Consider the following 23,640-nt stretch of genomic DNA (forward strand, 5'->3'; position numbering starts at 1 on the left):
GTGTGAAAACCACTGCTTTCATGGCTCCCACGCACTGGCCCACGAGGAACAGGACCTTGAGCTCAGGGTTTGGGAGATCAGGGCGCCACAGAATTGAGCACTGGCCTTGGCAATGCACCACTGCAGCATAGAGGATTGTCAAACGTGCACACCCTGTGCGTCTTGGGGCACAAGCAGGGCTCTACCTTTCCTTCTATAAACTTGAACGGCTCCTTTGTTTCCTTTCTCTATGTGCTGGGTTTGGTTGGTGTAGAGTTAATTTCCTTCGTAGTAGCTAGTATGGGGCTATGTTTTAGATTTGTGCTGGAGACCGTGTTGATAATTCAGGGAGGTTTTAGTTACTGCTGAGCAGTGCTTGCACAGAGCCATGGCCTTTTCTGCTTCTCACACCACCCCACCAGCGAGGAGGCTGGGGATACACAAGAGGTTGGGAGGGGACACAGCTGGGACAGCTGAACTGACCACAGGGATATTCCAGACTGTATGACATCATGCTCAGCAAATAAAACTGGGGGAAGGTTGGTGGGGCGGCCGCTGCTCGGGGACTGGCTGAGCATGTCAGATGGTGGTGAGCAATTGTTTTCATTTGCATCACTTGTCTTTCTTGGATTTTAGTTTTGTTTGTTATTTTCCTTTTCAATACATTTATTATTATAATTATTATAAAAATATTTTATTTCAATCATTAAACTGTCCTTATCTCAATCCAAGAGTTTTCCCATTTCTACTCTTCCCCTTCTCATCTCCCCATCCTGCTGAGGCAGGGAGAGTAAGCGAGCAGCTGTGTGGTACTTAGTTGCCAGCTGGGGTTAAACCACAACACTCTATCTTCATTTTTCTTGTGTCTGTCAAGCTTGATGCTTGAGCAGTCTTCTGAAATCCTGGACCACTTTCCACCCTTTGACTTGCATCACTTTTCATCTAGCTGGCAGGGAAAAATCTTTGCTGGCACAGTCTTCAAAGCCACTGGAATATATAATAAGCCTTCCTCCTGATACAAGATGTACCAGTGAGACCTTACACATGTTTAGGGCACACAGACCAAGCCTCCTGAAGTACTGAAACCTATAATCATACACAAGGGAATTCTGCTAAGCAGCCACATAATTCTTATAACCCAGAGTTCTGCATGTCTCACAGGTATCTACATTTAATAGAATAGCCCATAACTGAGTGTTATTTAAATTACTTTGATATACTTAATTAGTCAACCTAAACTTTAATAGTTATCCATAGTGGCAGAACAGGATGAAGCAGCTGTTTCAAACATTCATTTAGACCCTCAGGTACATTAGCTGTCTGCAAAATGATTAAATGTTCTGGAAACTTTCTTTATAAACAATGATGAACAGCATTCACACGGCAAAGTTTCATGCAACTCTAGAGATGTATTTTTTTTCCTTGGGAAACAATTTATGTACTACCCTGAGAATGTGCAATACACTCCAAGTAAGTGCCAAATGTCACCATTTCCCACAGATGATGTGCAGAAGAAATGCTCAGTATAAGGCTCTTGTTGCACTAGTGGCAGTGCAAAACGACAGAACAGCATCAGATACTTAAGATACTTAGCTTCAACTCACATAGGCCTCACAAGATATGATTCAGGTACAAAAATATATTCTCTGGGCCATATACTCCATGTGGAAGAACTAGTGATGGGCAAAAGAGCTTCATTCAAATCTACTATTTTATAAAGTCCCCAAACGTTTTTTTCATGTTTGCTAGCATGAGAATCATAATCAGCTGTTTTCCTGAGGTGTTACAGAACAGTGTAGGAGGTGATAGCAACAGTAATTAACTGTTGAGCAACACGAGACACTCCCTACTCACTGCCACAAAACATGAGAACTTGATATTCTTACCATACACCTACTATTTGGTATATCTTCTATCACAACAAATACGAGCTCCCCAAAATGCTGCATTCATTGTGCCCTGTTGACACAACATATCTACAGAAATTAGGAAAGAAGCATATTAACGCAGTAACAAAGTAGTCTAGCCATGATGGTATTAGGCTCTATACAGACGAACTGATGCAGCATCCCAGCAAAGTACCTTAGCCTGTGTTGGAGTTGCTCACATAAGCTGCAGTTAACATCTCTGTATTACATTGCTGACTGCAGAACAGACATACCCCTAAGTTAGAGGAAAGGATTATCTTTTTTTCTCTTTCTTTTTCCTAGGCTACCCCCCTTTCTAAAATGGTACTAACAGATTAAAGATCCACCATACAGACCAAGATATACTTGTGTGGATGAAAGTAAAACATTGCATGCAGACATTAATATCTGCAGTTCCTTCAGGCGCCATCCTGAACTACCTAAAGAGAGGATCAAGAATGAACTTTAAATTTTAAATGGAACTGGCCAGCTACCAAATATAAGTTTATTCTTGCCAATTATCTCCAGCAACAGCATAATATATTTCTTCATTTATTATGAATATGTTTTTTGAACTAACTTTTCTAAAAATATGGTACCAAATTTTCTTAGAATGTTTTAATAATTCTGTTGGAGGCTAAGACCAGTAACTAATATAAAGCAAGTATCATGTTAAACAAATGCTTTGCAGTCAATAGAAAAGGAAAATGCCCAGTATCTTTCAAATGTGGCTGCTGAGAAGAGCAAAAAAAATGTTTTCATACCCCCCCTTTCTCTGCCCCCCACATTAATCTATTCTGTATTAAACAAAGGCATATTATTTTTGTTGCTGAATAAATTAGCCCATTCTTGTTTAAACATGTTACTCTAGATTACAAACATATGGCTGTAAAAATAATTGGTTGGACTCATTTAAACTGCTGATTTTAATCTCCAATTTGGCATGAGGAAATTTCCTATAAAACCTGTTTAGGATTGCAGATGCATCTCGGTCCCATAGCTGTAAGAAAAGGGTGCATTGGTAATCTTCCAAGTGTAGAGACCTCAGTGACTGAAAGTCACTAAGTTAAGCTAAAATGCTTAACTAAAAATATCCTGGTTTCTTCCTACCTTAATTTGAAAGCAAATGGTGATAAAATGAAAATTAAGACAAAGCTGTATGCCTATGCAATTAAAAAGTTCTTTTATATGTAAATAGAAAACTGCCTTAATAGTCCCAAATATTTTTTTCCAGTCTCTTGGGATTGATGGAATTTGGCAGGATTGGGCGTGGTTAAGGGTTGCCAGGATGGAGGATGACATTGGTTAGCTATCACCTGGGCAGAAGGTGTGGGCTGGTGGATAAGGCTGACTACACAGCACACAGATATGATTAGAAGGGTGAAGTTGTGTGGAATAGTTATGCACCTGCCTGAATTCCTGGCCACTCAGTCATCCCATTATATTCTCCATTCCCACTGTTTTTATAAAACAGACTAAAAGAAAACAAAAACAAGGGGAGGATGGAAGAAGGCATGCCCATTTCATAACTCAGCTTTAACCACACCAAAGGACTTTACTGATATCGTTCACATACTTTCGTTTAGTTGGGTATTATAAGCATTAACTGCTGTCCACTAAAACCAATATACTGCTTTCAAGAACATCTCTGAGGTGTCAAAACCTCAGAAGATATCTTCGTGACTAAGCACATGGCCAATACTCAAGCTCTCGTTCTTTATGGACTACTTTAACCATGTCAGTTCCTATGTTTTATGTGCCAAAAATACATGTCTGGACAGTTCCCGTGGTTTAACTGATATGCCCATAACTGGAGTATGTATCGCAAACTTTACTTGTACTAAGCTAACAGTAGGTTTACCCATTCATTGTGGCAGATCCTAGGCCAATGTGCACTGAAGAGCTTACCATTCTCAACTGTATGCATTAGACTTTTACCTGCATTAAAAAATAAGGTAGGAAGAAAACCAAGAACTATCCTCCAATGGTGCCAAAGCAGTAGTATTTAAAATATATTTATATCTTGTGTGCATATATATGTGTGTGTGTGTGTATACATATATATCTCTGTATCTCCATTCAAGGTAGGATAAGGACTGTAACACAAAGGTAAACATAAGGGGAAAAAAAAATAACCATCAATTCTATTGATGTCAAATCTAAGAGGTTTTCAGCTTTACAATGAGAGGGGTCTTAAATTCTGGGCCCTAAGCTAACTTGGTGACACACTGGAGGGAAGGGATGCCATCCAGAGGGTCCTTGACAGACTTGAGGGGTGGATTCATGCGAACCTCATGAAGTTCAACAAGGCCAAGTGCAAGGTCCTGCACATGGGTTGGGGCAATCCCAAGCACAAATACAGGCTGGGAAGAGAATGGATTGAGAGCAGCCCTGAAGAGAAGGACTTGGGGGTGTTGGTTGATGAGAAGCTCAACATGACCCAGCAATGTGCATTTGCAGCCCAGAAAGCCAACCATATCCCGGGCTGCATCAAAAGAAGTGTGAACAGCAGGTTGACAGAGGTGATTCTCCCCTTCTACTCTGCTCTTGTGAGACCCCACCTGGAGTACTGCAACTGCAACTGAGCATATCAGGAACTCATTCTTGATGAAAAAGACAAACAAAAAACCCCACAGATGTCTTGTACAGTGAGAAGCCTGGCCTGACTACAAATTCAAACAATGAAAAAAAAAAAAAAGCAGCAAACAAATCCCTACATTTTCAGTCTTGTCAGCCTGCGTGTAAAAGTACGTATACTGGGGACACAGAAAAGGGCAAAGGGAGTTAACCACATGGTGTTAACTTGTTCTTCCCAATACTTGGGAATTAACCATATTTAAATTCTCATGTGCTAATGCTTTCTTCTAGGTCTGTGTACAGGAAGGAAAAAAGAACCAGGTTTTTGCTTGGATGTCTCAATACCAGATTCTTTCTGAGCATCATAACCTATACATAAATAATCAGAGTCCTATCCTACTGTCTCTACAGAACTCAACTTTCACTCAAGTTGAAGGAGGCTTGTCTTATGCTCTCTGGATTTCTTCACCTAGGCTGGTTCAGACTAACTCCCACCTCCACTGTTTCCTTAGGCTAGAAGGGAAAGGAAATCCTTTGATCTCTTGCAAGAACAAATAAATTATTTTCCCTCTTTTGGTACCTGCTGTATCAAGCTCAAATAAAAATCTCTGCCTTGGCAGGCAAAGCAAGTCTTCTAAGCAACAGTCAATACCCAGAATGGCCCGAAACGATGAAAGCACTTCTCTACATATTCTGATGCAGAGTATGACTACTAAATCCCAGTACCACTATTGTGATAAGGGTGCAGTCCATTCCAGTTAAAGCTCTCTTTAAACTCTTAACTTTCTTACTGTTTTTAACAGGAACTTAGAATTCAGCTATCAGCTAGCTGCCTCTCAAGTGCATAACTTTATTTCAACATGAATACAGCACCCCTTTTGACACATGATGGGATTTTCAAGTGTGGTTTCTTCCTGACTGACATTAAGGATGGGAAGTGCAAATAAGTCTATACCACCCCACTTGCTGGATTTCTGGTTCTGAAAAAGCTCTGATACTATAAAAAACACATGGTATAAGCACAGAAACAGAATAGGCATAAATTAAGGGGAAGACTCAGATTTAATTGTCACATTTAACTTACACACAAGCAAGAAATGCACAGTTGCAACTGACACTGTTGGCTTAGTACTTGTAGTAGTACTTCTTTCCAGTGAAAAGTAATACAATATACCATCCTTTAAAATTTTTTGTTTTGAAGTTACCAAAACTCTAATTAGTAATTAAGTATAGCCACCATAAGAATGCAGTAGAAAATAATCTTTTTTTCTAGAAAAAAAAATTTACCACATCTACAGAAAACTAGAAGTACTGAAGGAAATTGTAACATATATGCCACTATTCAAAGTAGAATTTCCACAGAAATTGGTGTTTGAGATACTGGCTAGTACCAAGAGGTTTCAAACCTCACAAACTGAACACCACCTACCAGCTACTGCCATTATATGGAAGGCTTGGAGGTGCTGGATTGTACAATGTCCTGGATTCTTGCCCAGATGAGACACAGATGTTTTTAATTTCCCTCACCAGAAACACCTGTCCTTCCAGCAGAGAACAACAGTCAAGAGGGATAATAATGACATCATCAACCAGAAGAGAATTTGGAAAGATTCTTGTGTAGAAGATACTAGCTGTTAGTAGGAGCAATAAGCCCCCAAGGCAACTAATTTCTATTTTCAACTGTTTGGGACAGCTTCAGACACTCAACCAAAAGGTGTCTGGGTGGACAGATACTTGGGCAAATAATCCCCAGCCCACCTCTTCCTGAGCTAAATCCCACATTGTGTATTCATGGTGCAACTTAGAAAAAAGTTATCCAGCAACAGTATGAAAATGAGCCCCATAGAGGAAAGTTTCTGCATTTCCAGATGGATCCTTATTCAGGGGTCTGTCTGGAAGAATTCCATGGGATATGGCCCTGATGAGAAGGAGGGTCAAGGAAAGATGGTTGAGTTTCAAGGACAGTCCATCCCCACATGCAGGAAATAGAGCAAAGGTGGAGGGATGTCTGCATGCATGAAAAAGGAGCTCCTGACAAAATTATAGATGCAAAAAGGAAGCATATCAGAGGTGGAAGCAGGGAAGAATACGGAGAAACTGTCTTAGCATGCACAGATAATGGTTAGGAAAGCCAAAACCCATCTGGAGTTAAATCTGGTGAGGAATATGAAAAGCAAAACTAAAATCTACAGGTATATCAGTAGCAAAAGGAAGATTAGGGAAAATGTGGGCCCAGTGCTAAATAGGGCAGGGGAACTGGGGACAAAGGACACAGAAAAGGTTGAGGTACTCAATGCTGATTCACCACGGTCTTTAGTGGTAAAACTGGACTTTAGCAACCCCACATCCCTGAGAACACTAGAAAGTCTGGAGCAAAGAAGGCATACCACCGGTGAAGGAGGATCAGTTAGGGAACACTTACACAAGCTGGACACACACAAATCCATGGTATTTGACTGGATGCACCCACAACTGGCTGATGTCACTGCAAGACCACACTCAATTGTCTTGGAAAGGTCATGGTGAGCAGGAGAGGTTTATGAGGATTAGAAGAAAGCCAAGGTCACCCATGCCTTCAAGAAGGAAGATCCAGAAAATACAGGTCAGCCAACCTCACCTCCATCTCTGGGAAGGTGATGGAGCAAGTATCCTGGAAACCACTTCCAGACACATAAAGGACAAGAAGGTAGCAGTCAGCATAGATTTATGAAGGAAAGATCATGCCTGACCAACCCAATAGTCTTCTGCAACATGGTATCTTGCTTGGTGGATGAGTGGAGAACAGCGGTTGATGTCTATCTTTACTTTAGCAAGGCTCCTAACACATCTTCCAAAACACTCTTATAGATAAGCTGATAAATTACAGACTAGATAAGTGGACAGTGAGGTCAAAAACTGGCTGAAGGGCCATGCCCAGAGGGTTGCAATCAGTGGCACAAAGTCCAGTTGGAGCCCAGCCACTAGTGGTGTAGCCCAGGGGTCAATACTGGATCCAGTCCCATAGAACATCTTCATTAATGACCCTGATGATAGAACAGAATGCGCCTTCAGCAAGTTTGCAGATGATACAAGACCAGGAGAAGTGCCTGATACACCAGATGGTTGTGCTGCCAGCATTCAAAGGGACCTCAACAGACTGGAGAAATAGGCAAACAGGAATCTCATGATGTTCCATAAAGGCAAATGCCAAATGCTCCACCCAGGGAAGAAAAAGCCCAGGGATCAGAAGAGGCCAGGGACTAACCTGCTGGAAAGCAGCTTTGTGGAAAAGGACCCAGGTGGACACTAAAGTGACAACAAGCCAGCAATGTGCCCTTGCAGCAAAGGTGGCCAACAGCATCCTGGGTTGCATTAGGAAGAGTGCTGTCAGCAGGCTGAGGGAGGTGATTCTTCCTATGAGGAGAGGCTGAAAGAGCTCGGACTGTTCTGCCTGGAGAAGAAAAGGCTCACCAATGCACAGACATACCTGATGGAGCCAGAGAAAGGGACAGGAAAGAAGAGGAAGTCAGACTCTTCTCAGCAGTATTCAACAACAGGGCAAGATGCAATGGGTGCAAACTGAAATGCAGAAACTTCCATTTAATTCTAAGAAGAAACTTTAAGAATGTTCAAACACTGGAACAGGTTTGTAGGCTGTAGAGATACTCAAAGCCTGACTGGACAAAAGCCTGAGCAACCTGCTTTAGGTGACTGTGTTTTAACCAGGGAGGTTGGACTAGATTATCTCCAGTGGTCCCTTCCAATGTCAATGATTGTGTACTCAAAGCACAGGAAAAAAAACCTCATGAGAAAGGCCATTCCAAAAACCAGGATAATTAATACAACATTCTTATTGATGGGTTTAATTGTTATGATTTCCTACCTTTTTTAATAAATGTAATTTTTCTACCTCTCCCATTTTATATAACGTTCCCAGAGCACCATAGGGCTGGTGGCTTTTTGATTGTTTTAAAATCAACACCATTTATAGTCACATTACAGATAACTGAAAACTGATTGAAAAAAAAATAATGCATTTACTCTTGGATAACTAGCTCTATGATCTACTGAGCACATTTTTAGAAATTCAAATACCAAATACATGCACTGTAGTTGGCATATAGAAATGATACGCACAATTATAACATGCAAAAAAGTCATCCTCTTCAAGACAAAAAATCAAAATGTGTAATCTTTCTTCAAATTTGTTCCCCAGTTTTTCCAATTCTAGAAGGAATAGCCACCATTGGTAAAGAAAACTATCATTTCAGAGAAAAAAAAAAAAAAGAAAAAGAAAAATCTCTTCTGTATTCCTGTGAAGTAAGAGTGTCAGGCTGGTCCTTAACTTCAGCTGAAACTTCTGGAAGTCTTCCATCCTGCAGCTATCCACTTAATAGTGGGTCTCTCCCCACTATATGCACTACATATGAAGCTTATTTAATCACAACATTCCCTTGATATGCCCACTCCTTGCTTTGTATCATTTTACAATACTAGACTCTAGACTGATATAGAAACAGACAGCCTGTATCTTGTATAAATACTAAAATACAGAAGCACAGTGAATTAATTCTAAAATGCATACTAATCATAGAAATAATACACACTATACAAAGATTAAATTATCATCTTTCATTTATTTGTACAATATTTTTTCATTTTGTCTGAATTTGTGGTCTTAATATCTACTCTGCTTTGGAAGGAATTTTTCCTTTATGGAGCTGCATTTAAATCTGATGGGAACCTCTAATCTGGCTTTCAGCTTGGTGACTACACTATGTCTGAAGCACAAACTAGTGATTGAGATGACACAATAAACCCACAAAGCTCCTTCCTTTCGAAACACAGCAAGCATTAGGACTACAAATTCAGATGAAAACAGTTTTGAAGCACTACATTAATATTTCTAACTTGAAATGTGATCCAGTCTCCGCCTTGTACTGTACCTCATGCCTGTTTCTGTCCAGGAGTTCTTCACACTGGCTAGTGAAGTGTGAGAGATTCATATGTAGAAGATTGAGCTTAAAAACCTGCTAACAGGAGCAACAAAACCTCTCATTAAACTTGTTTCTACTCCTAACTTTCTGGGAGAGATTCAGATACTAGTTGATGAGGTCACCATATAAATGCTTGAATGGAAGATCGCAGCTATACCTCTTTCTGAACCAAAGACTGCATTTATGGAGAAACTTATGCAAAACTGAAAATGCAAAAGAACAGGCACAAAATCCTGTTGACTCCCATGGCACATAAGCCCTTGAAAATGGACACAGTCTGCACCATCTAGACATTGATAAAAATAAGCTGGAAGTATTCCTGAGCTCGTCCTCCTTCAGGCAAAATCCTCTGTATTGTGTCTCTTGGAAACGAAAGGATTATCTCCTTATGTATTAGTGATACCAGAAACAATGCAGTATTAACTGGTCCCAAGAGCTTTTGTTTTTCCTTTATGAACTGTTCAACACTGAATAAAGTATACCAATGCATAAGGATAAGTATAGAAGTCAGTTAGTATGAAAAAGTAATCCTTTAGATTTAACTGTAACAGTGAAGAAAGAACACAGAGAACAGTGGAAACTTATTTCTGAAAGACCTTGCTCTAACAGAACCGTACGAAAAATCCAGTTGTAATACATCCGACAATATCCAATTCTGTAGATAAATTCTGTGAATGCAGTGCCTAAACATCAATTTTATATCAGCACATAATTGAAATTCAGCCTTCATCATCACTGCTGCTCCATGCGTCTTCATATGCTGGATTTAAATGCTGTTGAGGCAGAGACTAAAGAAAATAAAAATTCTCTCAGCGGTTTGCTTAATTGAAAATATTAAAATCAAATAAGGGCAATGCTAAAGGCATTTCTTAAATTACTATATGTAGACAAACTATTGTGTCTCTCACGGGTACTGCATTTTTTTAAACCAGTTCTTTGGCCATTCTGCTGATTAGAGACAGAAGATAAATTATGAAAAGAAATAGTACTCTATTTAATTCCAGTTTCAACAAAAAATACCTGGAGCACTAATGGGAAGTTTCATAAATATCTGGTATAAAATATAACAGATAGATATTACTGTCTTTCGTTTGTGTCATTGGTTTTAAGTCGTAATTTCCTGAGCACTACTGTCTCAAGAAGTAGTCCTGGCCTCTATCCACATCCAACAACTATTCCTCGCCTCAGCCCTGCTACGGTCAAGCTAAAGGGTTTGTGCAGCTATGCAGTGGAGTGAATCACAGTGACTCAGGATAAAATTCTTTTCTTGTTTACTTCTATCCTGGGTTCAGATTCTGGTCATAAAGGCACTCAAATGGCTGTTCTAGCACGTCAGAGGTAGCGGGAACTAGTGGCCTGTGGAGAGCAGAACTGCTTCTTTCAGAGGCAGTGCTAATCTACAACATTTGCAAACAGCAGATGCAGCTTAACAGATTTCAAAACAATGACACATATTACATACCTCCACCATATCAAATTTAAAGCGGGAGTTCTAATCAGAGCTGGGTAAATAATCTTGTTACTGTGGGCTTGCTTTTGTTTTTCAGACTAAGAAAATACAATTCACACATATCAAAATTCTCAGTTACAGCTAAAATTTTAATTTCAGGTCAACTGAACACATTTTGGGTTTAGGGTATCTAACCTTTGAAACTACTTTTTTCTTCTTTGCTTAAGTGTAGGATAGTTTTGAAATAAGTTGTCCTACAAAGCAAAGCAAATGTTACAAAAATTTTATGCTTCTTATTTCCTCATCCAAAATGGAACATTTCAAAAATCTAAAAAAGTGGAATTTTTGTATGCTATGAGCCAAAACATTAGTATAACCTGAATTTTTAACATTAGTACAGTTAGCCAGACTCTGATTCTGTGAATGGTTTCAGTTCCTTAAAATCTAGAATTTTTCATGCTCAAACTCATTACTGAAATTTTGATGGCCCAGCTTTAATACTAAGAGAAAGAAAATACTCTCCTGGAAAACAATCTTACATATGATCTTCCCTGTAACAGCCTGAACGTCTTGCCTCAGATGCTAAAATAAGTTTATTTAGAATTTTATTATATTTCTGCATCAAAAATATATGAGTATGAACTGTGGCATTCCTAATCAGTACATTCTTAAGCAATTTAAAACACAATATTTGGCACCTTTCCAATTCCAAAATAGCATAAACTACAGAAAACTGTTTGGAAATCAAGGAAGCTAAAGTAGAAATTGAAAGACTGATAGCCAAATAACAAGTACTACTTTTAATTAAGTGAGAAGCTAGAAGTCTGCAAAAGATTTTACTAGACTAGGAAAGAAAACGTCCTCTCGAAACCCCACAACAATCAAAAATTGCACAGAAACAGCAGGTGATTCTCCTCTTAATTAGGAATTGTTACAACTTTTGATGGTGAAAAACATACTTCATATTTAATTTCCACACCATCTCCCCAAGTATAAAAAGTCCCCTGCCATAAAAAGTATAGTTCAAACTCACAAACTTATTACCTTTTCAGAAACGTCATCAGGAACTGGCTCTCGAAGAGCTGGTATCCATGCAAGGATATTGCAATCTTTGCTACCACTATAAAGTTCCTTTAAGAAAACAAGCAAAAATTACTTTTAGACAAATTTATTGAACAGTGACATGATATAATGTTGGGAAAAAAGTGTATGAAATATTTATTTTAAAATAGAGATATAAAATTTCTGACTTGTACTATAATCTTGATAAACAGTATTTTAAATATGCCAAAACAAAATGAGTAAGTTTTTATATTTTTCCCAGATTGCTCACCAAAACAGCACTACCCAGATTTAAATGAACTTTATTGCTTAAATGCACTTTTCTTCTCCCCTCTCTGTCTCCTGAAAAGACACCTATTTTAAAGTTAGGAAGCTTAAGAGATGATTTATATTCAATGGAGAAGCAAGATGAAAAAAAGGGAAAGATTTTTTTATTGTAATTAAAAAATATGAATCGAATCAAAAGCATCTAGTAATACATGCTAGAAGAGTGCATATGTATGGAACAAAGAAGTATTAAGTAAATGTAGTTTCAGTATGCCTAGGGAAGGAAAAGAACAAATAAAGAACAATTTGAAGCCTGTATCCTGTTGGGAAGGCAGAGATCAGAAAGACCAATTTATTATTTTTAATATAAATAACTCTATTTATTATGGTAATGACTAAGGACTGAGATCCCATTGTGCAAGGCACCCTGGAAACACATGGAAGCAAACAGTCTCTACACCAAACAGCTAACAGTCAAATATAGCTTAGTTTTTTGCACTAATAATGCTTCTATTTTCCAAAGTGCTACTTAAATACTCATGAAGATATTCTCATATCCCTTCAATGTTGAATCATACTCCTGCATATTATATGCAATGTCTGACAACACTTGGGTATTGCCGTGTGTTTAAACTGCCTGAGTGAAACATAAATTTCTTCTGTATTCAGGCTGACAGTATGAAAGCTTTGCTTTAAGCATGTTGGCTTTTACGCTTAAACTAGCAACTCTGTGCATATTTGCACATTATTAATATGTTGATTCAACATAAGTTCAATAAATTATTACAGTTCTGTCTTTGGAGAAAGTCTCCCATATTATGTATATTTAATTCTAGAATTATGCATGAATTACTTTGACAGTTGATGCAGGAACTTAATGCCCAATTCCTATAAATACTCATTTATGTGGGTAATATTATTCAAGAGAGCTGACATACTCACTTTTGTAAAACTGGTTCCATGCACGAAGTTGTTCATGCATAAAACACATACAAGAATAAAGTTTATAATTTTATGAGAAAGAAACATCCAACTTATCTTGCTTAAAAGCGGACAAGTCAGTTACACCAAGGTATAGGTCAAATCCCACTTTATCCTGTCAGCAGTACCCTACTCAAACCTCCTGTCTTTGACAGGATACAGAATATCACTAGAACTTTAAAATCTCTTTCCATGCCAAAAATCTGACCTTGTGAGCAATGTCACAGTGACATCAGCATACTTCCATTTAATCTTTACTACCACTTGTCTCACTTTCGGATCCTGGCACTGCAAGATCTTCAGGTAATATGCACTGCATTGAGTAATACTTACAATTAATTATTACAACCTGAAATGGTGACTCATACCTTAAGCCAGTCAAAAGAAGAGCCAGTGAGGTCCACACATGTTTATGGTACAGTATAGAACATATACATACATTGTACTACAAACATGCTCCATGCATATTTATGGTACAATATATGGAAATATTATGCTTTAAGACTCTGAGGAAAGATTGCAAATAAAACCTAGTTTAACGTTCAGTTAGCTTTACTTATTAGTCTACCACTGGATTTGCCAAATACCTTTGCAGATGTCACTGGCATTTCTTGAATGATAGAAGTAGCTATAATTTAAAGCTAAATTGTTTCCTGATGCATACCTAGTATTTTATGACATGTTATTTGTGCATGGTGCTTTACTGCATTTGTTTTTCTGAAAGGGAAACAGAGGTCTTGTTTGTTTACTTAAATTATTTTAGGCAGCTAATATAGTACAATGGTATCTAGCATATTAGATCGAACAGTAAACATCATCTAAGAGATTGCACAATGAAGATTTCCTCTTCCACACCACCCTTGAAATTACCAGCCTCCTATTAAATTAATGGCTCTTATCAAAGGGACAAATTCTGCAGTTCTTATTACTCAAGCAGACTAACATCTTATTAACTTTACAGAGATATTCACATAAGAACAATTTAGGCCAACAATAATACAGTAGATTTTATGGCTCTATTCCCAGGATCTCAAAAGGCATGTATATACACATTAACTAAATCTCACATCACTCTGTGGGGACAGCTCCACGCAGTATCTCAAACACAAAAGGTATTCCACACAAACCTGGTAATTAATTTGGACCTCATAGGAACAGATAAAGACTAGTATCATTGGATTGCAAATAGCTAGCTGCTTAGGTATCAGTGATCATATTTGATTACATGGTTCTGAGCAAACAGAAGAGACTTCTCACCTCAAACACATAATTGGTAGCAAGTTAAAGTTCCTTTTAGAGCCTATTCCAGCTACAAGGTGAAACAAAGATAGTGATTAAAATACAGGTAACGAATAGAAAGAACGTGAGGGACGGGCAGCAACCAGTACTTCAATTAGAAGTTTTGAACACAGAAAAAAGAAACAGAAAGAAAATCTAAGGGCCAGATTTGATGGTGGGCAGGACAAAAATCACTTAGCAGGGTTAAAGACAGGAGAAAAAGTTTAGAAGACTTAATATGAAGAAAACTCTTAACAACAACAAAGACTCACTACTAGATGGAAATGGTAGAAACTATGTAGAAAAGATGTAGATATGAAGATAGTGTACCAATTTCAAATGTGTTAATAAGTAAGAAAAATGTTAGAAAGCCATCTGCTACACATTTCACCAGAAGATGCATAACATATCAGAGAGCCTTAGAAGAGTTGTCTAAGAAAACTTCTGGCTTAAGTTAATCATGTTTTAATACTCACTGAAATACTACAGAGCTGAAAGTGAGCTAATATGCCATTCAGAAGAAAAGAAAAAAGTAGAATGGTATAGATACAAACGAGCTAACTGACATTTCTTTAATCCTAAACAAGACAATGAAAAAGGTGATTAAACGGTTCAGCTACTGTAGAGTTAAGATATAGGAATATAAACAACATCAGTCAACACAGTTTGCAACAAAGCAGGTTTTGTCCAGCAAAACTAATTTTATTTGCAACTACTGACTGAAAACAGAAATGCACAGCTGTGAAAAACTTTGTAACATTTATTTAATATTGCTTGCAGGAGTAAAATAAAACAGGTAACTATAAATTTTACAGATAACTGCGTTCTCAGAAAAGGAGTTTTAACTGGGAAATCATAATTTCTATTGGAATTATATGAAGACTGATGAATGTACTTAATTGTCTCGAGACAGAATGAGCTATTTGGAAGTATAGGTATGAACACAGTCAAAATAACACTACCACTACTTTTGGTGTTGACACACTGACTGTAGTAATGTTATTCCATTAGAGTAACAATTTAATGCAACTAAAAGCAGAACATTTAAAGAAAAATAAAATCCAGTCACAATTCTCGAATATAGAACTGAACTCTGGAGAAGGGCAATTCTGAAAGAAAATCAGGAGTCACAACAGGTAACAAATGAAGTTGTTGCCGACAAACCTATGGCTACAGTGACTGGTGCAGTTCTTGCGTGCGTGCTCACACATGAGTGATCCTTTTCTGAGGATCTTAAAAGCCAAGATAGAGACTCTTTATAGAGATTTGCATTTCTAGGGCTGGAAAACAGTGAGATTCAATGAGCCTCACCCCTTCAGCCTATTAAAAAGAACAACAAAGATGACTTAATATAAACACATGAGCACTTTTGTTGGGAAACTATTCTTAAAAACATAAAGGGCTTTTTAAGATAGTTAGGAACAGTCTAGAAAAGATGTGCCACAGTTATACTGTAAATATTCCACCTTTCGGTGAATCTAGTACCTCACTGCCTATTCATGCCAGAACTGCTTTCCAGGTCTAGCAAGACTGATTAGCTTGGGCTCTACTGCCTCGTCTGTAATGTGCCCAAAACTTCCAGTGAAGTCCACCTCAGTGATAGGGAAACATTGTTTGAGTCAAAGTCACTGGACTCAAAGCAAGAGCTTCCAGATTAATTTCTATGATGCATTATATGAAAGGTCATGAAAACATACCCACGTGCCCTTTCTGCCTCAGTATTTTGGGTTTGTGTGGTGGGGTTTTGGTAGTGGGGGAGGGGCTGCAGGGGTGGCCTCTGTGAGAAGCTGCTGGAAGCTTCCCTGGATCCAAGTCAGACCCAACTCTGGCCAAGGCTGAGCCCATCAGCGATGGTGGTAGCACCTCTGGGAGAACAGATTTAAGAGGGGGAAAACTGCAGTGAGTGAGGGGAGTGGGATGCAAGAGAAACCCCTCTGCAGACGGCGAGGTCAGTGAGGAATGAGGGGGAGGAGGAGCAGGGGAGGAGGGGATGCCCCTGCAGCCCATGGTGAGACGTCAGGCTGTCCCCCCAGCCCATGGAGGGGAGCGGGGGAGCAGATGCCCACCTGCAGCCCGGTGAGCCCATGACGGAGCAGGGGGATGTCCCCGAAGATGGCCGTGACTCCATGGGAAAGCCCGTGCTGGAGCAGTCTGTGCCTGAAGGACTGCAGCCCACAGAAAGGACCCACGCTGGAGCAATTAATGAAGAACTGCAGCCTGTGGGAAGGACTGACGCTGGAGAAGTTTGTGGAGGACTGTCTCCTGTGGGAGGGACCCCAAGCTGGAGCAGGGGAAGAGTGAAGAGTCCTCCACCTGAGAAGGAAGGAGTGGCAGAGACACTGTGTGACAAACTGACTACAACCCCCATTCCCCATCCCCCTGTGCCACTGTGGGGGAGGAGGTAGACAAAATTGGGAGTGGAGTTGAGCCTGGGAAGGAGGGAGGGGTAGGGGGAAGGTTTTTTAAGGTTTGGTGCTATTTCTCATTATCCTGCTCTGATTTAATTTATAACAAATTGATCTTGTTTTTCTTCCTCAAGTTGAGTCTGTTTTGCCTGTGACCATAATGGATGAGTAATCCCTCCCTGTTCTCGCCTCGACCCATGAGCTTTTCTTTATATTTTCTCCTCATCCCACCAAGGGGGGAGGAGCAAGCAAGCAACCGCCTGGTGCTTTGTTGCCAGCTGGGCTTAAACCATGACAGTCAAATATTTCTGCCCAACATTTCAGAAACAAAATACAAGAAAGGAGAAGCTGGAACATGAAGTACAATCCTCAACACCTGACAGCAAATATGTAACAACCTTAAAATCCATACTAACATCCATTCTGCTCTTGCTACACCACAAGCTGTAAAAACAATCTGTTGTAAACTATCTCATAATAAATTAAGCTTTGTTATCCTTAAGTCTTTTATTACAAGAGAAAAATATACCCTAGGGGAAGAGGAAAAGAAAAGGCAGGGGAAAAGAAAAAAAAGGCTGTCAGCACCACGAGTCCCTGTAATGCTATGGTATTTCTTAGGTGAAATGTTCTCAGATTAATTTAAGAAGATCATCAAGTTCTCAACACTTCATCCAAACTGTTCATAGGTCCAGTGATTGGTATAACTAGAAGCATTTGAGCAAGATCACCTTAGCAAAGTACTTGAGATGTTTCTCAGTACTGATAGCAATACTAATGCACTTCAACTAAATGCACTTCACATTCATTCTTACTGTGATTGGTCTTAGGTATCTCAGAGAAAGACAAATGCCTTGTCTTCAGTCTTACAGGAAACAGGCAAAAGCCTTAATGTATATAATTTATTACTGACAATATAAGAAAAAAAAATTACTATAGGTATATTGAAAAGTTACCTATGTGAGATGAAATGAATAGTGGAAGGAACCCTATGTAGAAAGGGCCATCCCAAGAACTTGACCAAACTTTTCTTGCATGACACATAGGCCACAGAACTCCCTCTTATGTCAAGATATTCGATTAAAGCACAAACCTGAAAAGTTAACACTTTTTGTGCAAATGGTTTGGCAATTCGCATAAATACTCCAGGTTGTCTGGAATACTTTTTGTACTCTACTTACCTGAAAATTAGGTTGAAATACACAGCAGTCGACAGTACTGTAATGCCCTCTAAGCATCGTTATCAGTTCTCCTGTGAAAACTGTATAAACAGCAATGGTACTACCATACGGAACAAAGGCAAACTCTGGACTACAGCCACAAGAGACGGAGAATTTGAGTCCTTTTCTACTTTCATTACAGACTTTCCCGTAATTCACCTGTAAAATGAAGGATTATGCAGTGAGCTATTAGCTAAAAATACAGGAAATAGCTTACAAGAAAAGGTCAATTTCCTTTTCTGTTTAACACCCAATAAAATTAATTTTAAGCTTCCCAATGTTAATACAACTCTTGAGAGTTCCAATTACAGTTGTCTATCAAGAGAATCATTTTTCTGTTCATTAAAGTTCACTCTCCTTAATATCAACTTCAAGAAAGGGAAAGAAAGATACGCCTAAAATTTAGCAGTTCCAAACTAGAAATAGAATTTGCACAAGCTGTTGCATGCCAGATCTAGACTAAGTACGTAAACTACCACTGAAATTAGAACTGGTTGAGGAATTACTGCCTTAAACATTTTCCTAGATTTTCCAACATAATAATTTTCTCTCAGATATTCAAACTATCCGAGAGTATATATACTATATATATACTATACTTCTTATGCACAACAGTATACAGTTATAAATCATAGAATCATGGAATAGTTTGGGTTGGAAGGGACCTTTAAAGGTCATCTAGTCCAACCCTGCTGCAATGAGCAGGGACATCTTCAACTAGATCAGGTTGCTCAGAGCCCTGTCCAACCTGACCTTGAATGTTTCCAGGGATGGGGCATCTATGCCTCTCTGGGCAACCCGTTCCAGTGTTTCACCACCCTCACTGTAAAAAATTTTTTCCTCCTATCTGCTCTGAATCTAACATCTTTTAGTTTCAAATCATTACCCGTTGTCCTGTCGCAACAGGCTCTACTAAAAAGTCTGTTCCCATCCTTCTTATAAGCCCCCTTTAAGTACTGGAAGGCCGCAACAAGGTCTCCCCCAAGTCTTCTCTTCTCCACGCTGAACAACCCCAACTCTCTCAGCCTTTCCTTACAGGAGAGGTGTTCCAGCCCTCTGATCATTTCTGTGGCCCTCCTCTGGACCTATTCCAGCAGGTCCATGTCTTTCCTGTACTGAGGACTCCAGAGCTGGACACAGTACTGCAGGTGGAGTCTCACCAGAGGGGAGTAGAGGGGCAGAATCACCTCCCTTGACCTGCTGGCCACGCTTCTTTTGATGCAGCCCAGGATACAGTTGACTTTCTGGGCTGCGAGCACACACTGCCATGTCCAGCTTTTCATCCATCAGTACCGAGTCTTTCTCGTCAGGGCTGCTCTCAATCCCTTCATCCCCCAGCCTGTACTGGTACTGGGGGTTGCCCTGACCCATGTGCAGGACCTTGCACTTGGCCTTGTTGAACCTCATGAGGTTCACATGGGCCCACTTCTCGAGCTTGTCCAGGTTCCTCTGAATGGCATCCTGTCCCTCAGGCATGTCAGCCACACCACATGGCTTGGTGTCACCTGCAAACTTGCTGAGGGTGCACTTGATCCCACTGTCTGTCATTGACGAAGATATTAAACATTAGATCCCAATATTACAAGACTTCAGTCCACAGATTGAACAAAAATTGATCTACACTACCTTCTACCTTGTAAGTGCCCTTTGTTTATCAGAGTTGACTGATGTTCCAGAAAACTACATTTCTGAAGTGTATGTCAGTAGGATGGCAAAGAACAGAAGCATCAGACTAGACAACACAACAACTACCCTGAAGTATTTCTCAGCAAGTCATCCCTTGCTCAGCAAAGAAGGAACAGAGGAAAAATGTCTGCAATGTAGGGAAAGATTCTGCATCACTCCCTCATGTGTTACCAGGAAACAGTAGGAGATGACTAGGCAGTATGAAAACAGCTGTAGGGCAAGCAGAAGGATGGTATAAGTAAAGGACAAAGTAAATGGATTAGAAGAAAGAGACTCATGAAGTAGAAGCAAATAAAGAATAATTCGCTAAATTATTACGGAGTAGATAAGAGTGATAAAAAAGCCTATTTTCTAACCAAAGCTAAATCACCACTGAGAAATTCCATACTGTTCCCTATAAGGGCAGCTGGGATAGGAGCAAATGCTACATTTCTAAGACCTGGCTTGTGAGGTGTGTGGGAAGCCTTGCAAATAAAAGTAGCGTAATAAGTATAGCTTACTAGCGTCTGTATGTTTCAAGATCTCGACAAGTCCTATACAGATAAAAATCTCACTAAAAGTTTAAAGTGCAAAGTTTCCAAACATGCTAGGAAATATTCCAGTTGGATGTATCAGTCTAATTAGGTCCTATGAGACATCAGAAGTGTATTCACGAGAAAAATGCGGAAACATATTCATTAGAACAGTACAGCTTACCTCTAAACAAACTTAATTAAAACAAAGCATTAGAATTTTGACAAATAAAACATACACATATAAATTTTTTTTCATTGAGGTCCACAACGAACACCTGAAATTCATACATTATTTTACGATTTAAAAGAAGTATTTTTTCTAATAAAAATAACGGTATTTTTAATTTAAATTCATTAATACTACAGCGCATGATATATAAAATACTTTGTTTTCAAGTAGTATTGCCCTACAATGCTCTTAATTTCTGCTGAAAAACAGAGATTCAATTATATATACAACGTTAGCAAAGCTCTCTGTGTTAATTTTAAAGCTCCCTACCTAAACATCATGCCCTACAGTTAAAAAAAAAAATAATTCCTAATTGTGAAATCTTTTGACTATAAGCTAACAGATTTGTAAAGTTTATGAAGTAAATATTCCAATACAAATGTCTTGCTTTGTCAGGTTCTTGATTCATACTATATCAATTGCCTGAGTCCAAAGTTTGAGGCAAATGTAAGCTCAATCAGCATGAGCCAGGCAAGGAAGAAGACTACTTGTTGCTCTATTCTTAAAGTATGCTCTTTCATAGCAAAGAGCACTTATGTAAGAAAAGTATAGTAAAAAGGAGTCCTGAGAAAATCTCTCTCAATCATAAAAATGTATACAAAGAACATCTGAACAGCATACAAGTAGGTTGATATTTTTTCATGGAGAGGATATTTTCATGAGATGTGGAGCTTATGTCATGTCCTTTGTGAAAAATACTGCTCATTTTGTAAAGACAGTGTTTGTAAATATTGACTGTGTTAAGTCTTGTTAATGCTGGTCATTTTAAGAGGCATATTACTCTGCTGGTACTCCTTTACACAGCATGTGAGCTCTAACGGCAACAATTCCCAAGCCACAACACTGCTCATAACAAAGGCATGTACAATGAAAGGGAGGAGTGGAGGCTGGGAAAAGTAAGTTATATGGATATACTTGGTGTAAATGTTCCTGCCTGATAGAGGAGCAACGGAAAGGAAAGGATGCTGTCAAAACAAGAACTGAAGATCTTAAACACTGGCTTTGTCCTTTGAGCACACAGACAAACAGAAAACCTGCTTCCTCCTGTTTGATTCTTCCTATACTCAGTGAATCAGGACTTTCCATTCCTTTTTGTGATAAAGGATGTATGCAAGATGTGTACGACTCCAACATGGATTTCTCTTCTAACTGAAACAATCCACTAGGGCCCCAATTTGGCTCACTGCTCAAAAAAATTCATATGCATGGCTTAATTTCTGTACCTTTTGAAAGGTATAGAAAAAAATTGTGGATTTTGGAATGTCGCCAGAGGAGGAGGTGGCACGGGCTGAAGAGGCCCCGCTGTATAATAAACTGCCAGAAAATGAGAGGCAATATGCCCTGTTCACTGATGGGTCCTGCCGCATCGTGGGAAAGCATCGTAGGTGGAAGGCTGCTGTATGGAGTCCCACGCGACAAGTTGCAGAAACCGCTGAAGGAGAGGGTGAATCGAGTCAGTTTGCAGAGGTGAAAGCCATCCAGCTAGCATTAGATATTGCTGAAAGAGAAAAGTGGCCAGTGCTCTATCTCTATACTGACTCATGGATGGTGGCAAATGCCCTGTGGGGGTGGTTACAGCAATGGAAGCAGAGCAACTGGCAGCGCAGAGGTAAACCCATTTGGGCTGCGGTACTGTGGCAAGATATTGCGTCCCGGTTAGAGAATCTGGTTGTAAAAGTACGTCATGTAGATGCTCACATACCCAAGGGTCGGGCCACTGAAGAACATCGGAACAACGAACAGGTGGATCAGGCTGCCAAGATTGAAGTGGCTCAGGTGGACCTGGACTGGCAACAGAAGGGTGAGCTATTTATGGCTCGATGGGCCCATGATACTTCAGGCCATCAGGGAAGAGATGCAACATATAGATGGGCTCGAGACCGAGGGGTGGACCTGACCATGGACACTATCGCACAGGTTATCCATGAATGTGAAACATGTGCTGCAATTAAGCAAGCCAAGCAGTTAAAGCCCCTGTGGTATGGAGGGCGATGGCTGAAATATAAATTTGGGGAAGCCTGGCAGATTGACTATATCACACTCCCACAAACTCGCCAAGGCAAGCGCTATGTGCTGACAATGGTGGAAGCAACCACCGGATGGCTGGAAACATACTCTGTACCCCATGCCACTGCCCGGAACACTATCCTGGGCCTTGAGAAGCAGGTCTTGTGGCGACACGGCACCCCAGAAAGAATTGAGTCAGACAATGGGACTCATTTCCGAAACAACCTCAAAAGAACTGGCTTGTAGGTGAAATAAAGGGACTATGGTGTGATCTTTTATTACCTGTAGATGTATTCATTTGTCTGCTGGTGCCTTAAAATTGTTTTAAGCAATACCTCTGGGCAGTGTGGGAAAATACAGTACTCTGGACAATATAATTCTGGACTTGAAAAAACAAGGCAGGATCAAGCTATTCCACACCAAATAAGAAAACTGTACAATAGCCTATGAAACAAGTCAATGAACTAACAGGCACAGAAAAACAAAAAACAGTGATCCAGCTGGTGATCAGAAAGTGAACAAACTCTATTATCTGCTTTGGTGATGGTGATTTGAAGACAGAAAGATGTCTGTATATGAAGTGCTCAGAACAAGCTGGCAAATATGGGTAGCATGGAGATAGAAGAGTCCTTTTATTTGAATGTCTATAAGGAATTCTTTTTGCTGTGTTCTGAAACTAAGCAGCAGAAGTAAAAGACTTCTAAGGCAGAGTAAAATTTCTTCGTTTCCTGATAACAATGACAGACCATAATCAGGATAAGCTAAAATCCCATGGAAACTGACTTGCCTAGTATGTTCTTCTTTCAAAATAGACATAGGAAGGAATTTTCTTTACTGAACAGAAGATTAAAACAGGAATCTTCAGAAAAAAATAAGCCATAGAAAGGACTCGAGCAGCAGTAGAGATTTAATTCTGCACCCCCACCCCCACCCCATTTGGTTGCAATGCAGATGTAGAGGGATAGATATTCTTAACATAAAAATTTCATGAAATTTCTATTGACTTGAATGTGACTGCATGATGAGCAGTTCAGAATTTTCACAAAAGAGATTCCACAAAAACGCAAAGAAAGTTGCAGGAAAGCCAGGCAGTCAATCAGTGAA

General features: G+C 39.4%; 1 protein-coding gene across 5 annotated transcripts in view; it reads right to left on the reverse strand.

Annotated features, from left to right (window-relative positions):
- Window positions 1-5,481: 5,481 nt before the first annotated feature.
- Window positions 5,482-23,640, reverse strand: part of ERCC8 (ERCC excision repair 8, CSA ubiquitin ligase complex subunit) — a 35,292-nt gene continuing 17,133 nt past the window's right edge. For 4 of the 5 annotated variants that reach the window (XM_075021674.1, XM_075021672.1, XM_075021671.1 and 1 more), the window contains 3 exons: window positions 18,061-18,258; window positions 11,934-12,020; window positions 5,482-10,227 (listed from right to left, as the gene is read on the reverse strand). In XM_075021674.1, the coding sequence (XP_074877775.1) occupies window positions 10,159-10,227; window positions 11,934-12,020; window positions 18,061-18,258 (354 nt within the window). In that variant the 3' untranslated portion in view covers window positions 5,482-10,158. The remainder of the gene's footprint in view (window positions 10,228-11,933; window positions 12,021-18,060; window positions 18,259-23,640) is intronic. The other variant, XM_075021675.1, reaches the window with a different exon arrangement.

This window comes from Buteo buteo, chromosome Z, assembly GCF_964188355.1.
Source record: "Buteo buteo chromosome Z, bButBut1.hap1.1, whole genome shotgun sequence".
NCBI lineage: Eukaryota > Metazoa > Chordata > Aves > Accipitriformes > Accipitridae > Buteo > Buteo buteo.